Below are 7,961 nucleotides of genomic sequence, written 5' to 3'. Positions count from 1 at the left end.
TCAATGCCAGCCAGGGTAGGGGATGGTTGAAACCAACAAAAACCATGCAAACATTGTTGTAAACATAACAATCTATATCAAGCAGGGAGCTGCAAATTCAACTTCCTAATGAGGAAAGCACAATGTACCAAAAACTACGAAACAACCTTCTTCTCAATCATTTCATTGAACACTTCCTGTGCAATTTCAATTTCATCGAACATCATCTCTTTAGCCATTGTGACGCCCAATTTTTGTTGGATTTTTTTTTGGAACAGGCGATTTTTTATATATTGGGGATGGGGATATTGCATAATATACCATCAAACATAATTGAACCCACAAACTCTTCACTAAGAGGTGTTGGACTAACCAACCTAGCAGCCTTGCGATGGTATTTGTTGGAAGTTTTGACCTATGATAAGCGAAAATTTGCGTGCATATGTTCGAACTGAATATCATTTAACTTTGTAGTTAATTAATAAAAACTATTAAAGGATATGATAAAATTCAATATCAATTCCCAACAAACCATGACTATTAATAAAGGATATGATAAGATTCAATACCAATTCCCAACTAGATGGTTAACCCTCACCTTGATTATGAAGGAAGTTTGAAGGTTCAACTCCCCACAAATTTGTTTGGGAGGCAGACTATATTTCTACATTGTTTGACCCTAAAAGATCCTCACCATGAACAAGAATCTTAGAATAAGAAAGGTAATATTGGGAGAATAATAGGATCTTTAGGGGAGAATATTATTGATATATATTAACTCAAGGAAATGTGAGAGAGGGGGGGGGGGAAAAGCCTACTAAGATTGAGACGGCATTCAGACAAATATAGAATGGGATGCAGTTAACAATGAAGCCCCTTTATCACAGGGAGAGATCTCCATGTATTACCATGACCTCATTTTGTAAGTACAATCATTATACATTATCAACACGAATTTCCTGCGTAATCGGAAAGGAGTCCATGCATGAAAGAGGGAGAGATTGAATTGAATATGAGAGAGAGCGAGAGAGAGAGAGGGGGGAGGAAACCTTTGAATTGCAAGTAAGAAAATCAGTTTAAGAAAGATAAGGAAGAGCAACTAGAAGAAGGAAGAGGCATGAAGAAGAGAGACAATCAAAGTCAATAGTGAAGCCCCTGTGTTTCAGGGAGAACTTTCGTGCATTACAGTGACCACATCTGCAAGTAATATCATTATAGATTACCAACATGATTTTCATGCGTAATCGTTTCATATTTGATGTATTTTATATGAATTTATTTCTTGGATTAAGTTTTTATTATAGATTGATCAATATTGTATTATATTGGATTTTTTAGTCATGTTCTTATTGATTTGATTATAATCATACAATTTTTTTTAACTCGAAAACGCATTAATTTCTATGTGGTTTGATATATGCCATACATTGGTCGTTTTTATGGTTATATATTAATTAAAATGAGAATGTTGTTGGTATATTGCTTCTATGTATTTTATTGATGCATGCCATGGTCATGATCATATTGTTGTATACATACGATATAAGGCATTGATGTCTTAGATGACATGGATGTGTAGACCATGTAATGGCATGGAAGAGCCATTGAATCTAAGACAATTGGTTTAGAGCAAACGGATGTTGAGCTTTGTAAAATGTGCAGCTCATGTAACTGTATGGGACATCTTATTGACCCCAGATCAGTGGGATAGTGGCTGGCTTAAAGTGAAGTCATGGACTTTGGAAATTTACATCGTGATATGGATCTTCGCAGACATGGAAACTTTGATTGATTATGATAACTAAGGATCTCTACACATATGAGAAGTAATCACTCACTATTTTGGAATTCTGTTCCACATTATACTTTTGTCTCTCAAGTCTGATATGGACCCTCCTCTTATAGTTCACTATATATTATCTCCTTTTGTGGAGTGTCAAAAACTTAATGCAAAGAGATAGATTAGGCACCATGAACTTGTCAGCCTTTAAGAGGAGGAACATTTAGCAAATCCAAAACAACAAGGCTAAAGGAAAAAATGAAAGATACATGATGATGATCATTGGAATAAGCATTTACATTGAAGGTAAATGAAGTGATCAATAGAAAAAGTAAGACATTGAGTCTTAGAAGTATGTATCTACAAGTGAAAGGGACATATGTGTAGTGAGGCTGATAATTAAGATAGTGCTATCACTATGTAGTCAATGAAATAGTTTGACTAGAAGTTGTGTCAAGCCTCAAATTACTAATGTGATGTCACTTGGAGGAATAAACTATAAAAGCCTATCTAAGGTCATGTGATGGACACCCAACCTATGTGAAGAGGTTTTAATTCTGAATTAGGTTCAAAGGGTAAACCACGAAGTCACAGGATGACTTGAGGAGTACTACTACGTTTATTCCAACATTAAGGTAGTAGTCCACAACAGGAAGAGGTTGGCAGAGGTTCTTATTGTTGAAACCTCGAATGTGGGGGTGTGTTAATTGTGGTGCACACTTAACCTGTGGATGTAGGAAATAAGGTCGCTTTCCAATGAGAATTATATAGGCGAATTCTCTAGACATCCATGAGACTAAAATCTGGGACATGGCCTGTTCTCTTTTATTAGAGGAAAAATGTCCAAAAGAATAAATTTGATAAAATGGTTTATCATGTAAAGTCGACTAATACGATATGCCTGATGAGCTTGTTAGCTACACATTGAGGAAAGGTTCAAGAAGTCTGACTTCACCCATACTCTGTAGCGAGGTTCATTAGACCTAGTATAGGTTCAAGTCCGAAAGACACCTATAACGACGTGTCCTATTGTGTCTAATATGTTCACTAGTTTAGTGTTTTGTTTTCCCAAAATTCTTGAATTTTGCAGGGGAGGGGGGTTGTAATTTTCGTAGTTTTATTTGAAAATTCAAATAATTTATTTTTCTAAAGGTTAAGTCTTTTTCTAAAGAACACCTAAATGGCCAATAGGTGTCTTTGCTAACAAACATGCCTTAAGGGAAGAGGTTTGTTCTTTGAGAGATAACCTTTGGTGGTGTCTCTTACTCTTCTATATAAAGGTGGGGAGACATTTTGTTTATGATCACGCAAAACATGTTTTTGAGAAGCGTTACTTTCCTTTAAATTGTGTCAATTGGTGAATGTAGCTTTACAGATCCCTTAGTCCATCAATTACGGGGTGCACCGTCTATGATGGAGGGGTTGACTGATCTTGGAGGTGAAAACGCATTCAGACCCGTGTGCACTATTCGGGGCATTTAAATACCTTAAAGAAAGTGTTGTTCCTGGCACGTTTCAACTCTGTCAATTTTCATTTATCAAAATGGTAGATGAATGTACGTAAGAAAGGTTTCGAAAAGGGTTTTGTTCAGCCATTTGAATCAAGATAAGTTTTCTAATTCTGCTTTATTTGTCTTATATGATTGCCCTGTGGTAATATATTTCCAACAGTAGATTCCATCCCATCTCGGTAAGGTCTCTTGACCATGTTCATAGCTACTGTTCAGATATTCACAGTCATATATTCTACGAAGGAATGAAAACATATATTCCAAGCTGTCAATCCATAAGCCAACAAATCAGCAAAAAAGGAAGAATGCTTCTTCAGCGAATGGGTCGATACAGCAATAACTGTATCTGATCTTCGACGCTTGAAGCTTCACTGTCATATCCTTTCTGATAAATAACTTGGGCAGTCCTTGAGAGGTTCAATGATGCTTTGACGATTGATAAAGGCATTCCTTCTGGATCTGCGAGGTGCCCATTGAGTTCAATCCATAAGTTGTGAATGAGTTGCTGTATGTAGTCACATGCTTCATCTACTGATGAGATATTAATATGTTCTCTCATGGCACACTCTATGCTCGACGCCACATCCCCCCTTTGTTGCTCCTCCTGAAAATGTTCATAAGCAAGTATAACTTTAAAAAGCTTGATTTTGTCTAAGTATGTTTTCTTATTTAATATACCCTCAATCTTGACTTACCCTCCATGTCCCTAAATCATCCCAAAGCCGAAGGATCATTCCTGAATGGGAAAACATCTTGGGATAAGGCTCCATCATCCTTAGGGTTTCCTTTGTAACTCCTTCTCCCATAAGAAAAAAGGCATGCACCAAGGCCATATATGTTCCTGCTGTGGTAACTCCATTCATCAAATGCTCCTCTTGTGTTGGCACATATTTCTTGTCAAACCATCTGGCTTCAGTTAGAAATCCTTCAAACATATCTATCCACTGTATCAGAATCAAAACTATGTCAATTTGTTGGACAAACCTAATTGTTTTCAATTAACATTAAGGTGTCAGATTAAGAACATTACAGTTCGCTTCAAATGAGGGATAATGCTCCATCCATGTTCTTTAAGGACCCTATATCCAATCTCGTTGGTAGTGTTGAACAAGGCCATATAACATATCTTCATGTATTCAGGAAGTTGCTCAATTGCTTCAAGATCCCATCTAATAGTATTTGTGTTTTTGGTTAAGCCAACATACATGTTTGAAATAAAACAGTAAAGAAATTAGCTAAGATAAAATTTCAAACCTTTGAACCGCTTGGTTGAAGAGAACAAGTTCTTCCATTGTACCGTAGGAGTCGAAGATGTCATCAATTACTAACAAGATAGCAACTGTTTTTGTTAGCTCAATTCGACATTTCGAGTGCTTTGGGTTTGGAAATATTCCTACAACCCAAAGGAAACACTCCAATGGTCGGTTCCGCGCAAAGCTTAGCTTCTCAACAAGCCCTAGATCTTTCCACCACCTATTAAGAGTGAAGCATTGTACGACTATTCATTGGTAATGAACTTTAAATAAGAAATCCCTTTTTAGAGCTTTTACAAATTAAATATTTGATCAATCAATCAGGTTTAGTCTATCAGTGAAATAGTCGATTTCAAATTTTTCCATGGAAAAAGCTTTTTTATATATATGATCGTTTACAAATTACTAACCTGATTACTTCTGCAATCTCCATTTGGTGTAGCAATTGAATGTTGTTAAAATCCAACTTTGCAAGCTCTAGAAGAGTTTTGCTTCCTTTGGGTTTTAAGGCATATTCATCAATATAACTTCTAGCTTCTAACCTTTTCATCCTTAAGTGCCTTGGGAGCTTCAAGGCTGATCCAACTTCTTGAGCAAGAGGAAAGTTCAAATATGGCATTGAAGTTCTCAATTTATTTTTTGAGAACTCCATAGCCTCTGATAATATTTCCTCTCCTCTTGCACCTAAATATGAAGCTTCATATAAACTTAAAATCCCCATTGTATCATTGCCAAGAGCCTCCTTGAATTTTCCTTCCTTGTTGATGAAGTTGTGAAACACACCTTCTACTTATTATTAGCATAAAAGAATAAAAATAAATGAGCAATAAGAGACTAAAGAAAATCTTATGTATAAAATTTTGATAAGCTACTTTTAAGTCACGTCCGGAGGGTAAACCCAATACACAAAGCTCTTGCTACCATCAAATCTATACATGAAACCTCATGGTGTGGACAGGGCTGAGGTTCTAGGCTTGAAGTGCCAAAGTTGGGCTTAAATTTGTCATGGTCCATAAAGCTAGCTCAGTATTGAGTCTGGATCACCTCTCTACTTCCGTCAAATTTTGACCATAGAAATAGAGGTGGGGTTCACTGAATAAACCATTTTAATTAAAATATAATATTAATCTAGTGAGCCCACCCATATTTATGTGATCAAAAACCGGTCAAGAAAGCACAATTTGAGAGAAGTGATCTGGACTTTTCAGGGTCAGTCAGATCCAATAGGTCTGACAAAGCCATAGAGATTCTACTTAAAGTTGCTCCTTATTGTGTGGGTGGCACCTCACATGGTTAGAGAACCCAAACCAGATGATTCGAGGGTGTTTTTCTGGGTTGGTGTGTCTAACGTGGTGGTGCCTATAGTGTCCTGTGTTGGATAGATGCCACGCGGATTTCATTAAATCTCAGCCGAACAAAAGAACACATGTAGATACCAACTTAAATGAAATAAACCAATTTTTCTGCGATCTTAGTAAACCATTTTCTTATGCTGCTGAGATTTAATGGAGCCCATGCACGTAACTTCCATCCAATGTTAGGAACCCCAAGCACCACCATGTACAACATCCAATTCAAGGTGAACACATGAATAAACATAAATGGCTACTTGGGTTTTTACCTGGACATACACGGTACCCATTATCTCTGAGTAATCTAAAGCGAAGAGCAGTGACAAAGAGGTCATCTTCGTCGCTATTCCTTGTAGATGTCAGGTCTAACACTGCATTAACCTCCTTATCAAAATGATATTCAATGCCTAGCCTCTGAAGGGTGTCGACCAGCTCCAAGTTCCTCATAGGATCACCAGGGTTTGTAAACATGCCATTCCGCACCTGTTCGACCAGTTCTTCGATCCTTTTACCTCCATCACTACCAGCAAACCCCTACAACAACAACCCAGAAAACATGGAACATGAGCAAGCAAACCCACATTGATAAAACGAGAGAAAGTAACGTAGTAGTAGCAGCAGCAGAGTCATACAGTGTTGCTAAGGGATTCCTCAACTTTGTGTATGAGAGATTGTCTCGCTTGTGACTGCAGAGAAGATGAAGTAGTAGATGCCGAGTAGTTTATTTTCCATGGAGAGACCTTCAGGGAAGAACTAGAAGGCACAAAAAGAGAGAATAAAGGTGAGGGAGAAGAAAAACTTGGCATGAAAGCAGCCATTAGAGAGATATTTCCAGCCTGTGCTCTACCAGTAGGGATTTGCTAATGCCTCGATGAGCCTTGCAATATATAAATAAATTTATGGCTGTGCTTGCATTAATGGAATGCTGTTTGTAGTCTTCCTAGAATTGCTGGTAGATGGAAAAGAGACATAATCAAAGAGCAATCGTTAAGTGTTGCGTCATTCTAAATGGACCAGTAACGACTGTCTCCCATTCATGCTACATCGCAACAAGCCTGGAAAGATCGGGATAAGCATTCTATTTGAAGAAATTTATCTAGTTCATTTCGGCCAAGGAAATGGACTTGTAGATATGTATGACATGTGTCTCAACGTCACACCAAATAATTAAAACTTATTTATAAATCACATCAAAGAGTTGTGACTAAATTTATAAAAAAAATAATGTGATTTGTAAATCGACATCAACATTTTGATGTGATGTTGGGACACATGTCACACACCTACAAGGAAATGAATGTCATAAATGGATGGATGTATGAGAAATTAATTGAAATTATATAAACGAGTCTCACCTGATCACACTGTTCCACCTAACATCATTTCATATTCAATGCAAAACCAAGACTAAGAGGCTGCCGAATTTAACATGAAAAATCAAAGGGACTACTGACCAGGCTGTAATCTGTATGGGTTTCGACAAGACCAATATCCAGTCCACTTCTGACAAAGCTGCAAGCTGTATGGGTTCCTTGTAGATGTGTGACATGCATTCCAACATCACTTCAAAAGGTTGAACTCCACCACGTACAAATCATATCATTTTTTTTTTTTAAATTCAAGCACAACTCTTTGATGTGATTTATAAATGTATTCCAACCATTTGATGTAATGTTGGGACACATGTCATACATCTACAAGGAAATGGATAGATTGGATAAATTTTTGGTTCTGACACAGGACTAGAAGTCAATAAATGTTTAAAAATAAATAATAAATCAGGTAGGATGATTTTACCAAAAATAGAATGGTAGGATGATGGACTAGCTAGGAATGTAACATGATACAATTCATTTTCAATTCATGTTTTAATTATAACATAATTTCTCATTCATTACAACTTGTTGAATATACTCAAATTCACCCAAATACCCTCCCCTAATGGCTAGTGGGATGTATTTAACAATAATTTTGGTCTCGTTCATGTTGATTTCTCTACGATTTATGTCAAAAATATATAAATTTGCATGTTTTACCTCTCGCTTAAGCCTTTGACTAAAACTCAATGGGTAGCTGCTGATGTATC

General features: G+C 36.8%; 1 protein-coding gene across 1 annotated transcript; it reads right to left on the bottom strand.

Annotated features, from left to right (window-relative positions):
• Positions 1-3,454: 3,454 nt before the first annotated feature.
• Positions 3,455-7,436, bottom strand: LOC148999795 (putative terpene synthase 11). Its single transcript, XM_089139090.1, has 9 exons — positions 7,330-7,436; positions 7,231-7,248; positions 6,508-6,628; positions 6,145-6,409; positions 4,934-5,309; positions 4,525-4,743; positions 4,301-4,439; positions 3,966-4,214; positions 3,455-3,874 (listed from the first exon to the last, which is right to left on the bottom strand). The coding sequence occupies exons 1-9, from the start codon at positions 7,434-7,436 to the stop codon at positions 3,584-3,586; spliced, it is 1,785 nt and encodes a 594-aa protein (XP_088995216.1). The 3' UTR covers positions 3,455-3,583.
• Positions 7,437-7,961: the final 525 nt, after the last annotated feature.

This window comes from Hakea prostrata, chromosome 11 (genome assembly GCF_041222555.1).
Source record: "Hakea prostrata isolate BN-2017 chromosome 11, UWA_Hpros_2, whole genome shotgun sequence".
NCBI classification, from domain to species: Eukaryota; Viridiplantae; Streptophyta; class Magnoliopsida; order Proteales; family Proteaceae; genus Hakea; species Hakea prostrata.
This window is presented reverse-complemented; position numbering and strand designations above follow the sequence as displayed.

Bases quoted from the DNA above. Each gene is read 5' to 3' on its own strand.
- LOC148999795 (XM_089139090.1), bottom strand. From the start codon at position 7,436: ATGTTGGAATGCATGTCACACATCTACAAGGAACCCATACAGCTTGCA. The intron at 4,440-4,524 runs GTTTGAAATTTT...AAATACTATTAG, and splicing joins TTCAACCAAGCGGTTCAAAG to ATGGGATCTTGAAGCAATTG. The intron at 3,875-3,965 runs GTAAGTCAAGAT...GAACATTTTCAG, and splicing joins ATGATTTAGGGACATGGAGG to GAGGAGCAACAAAGGGGGGA.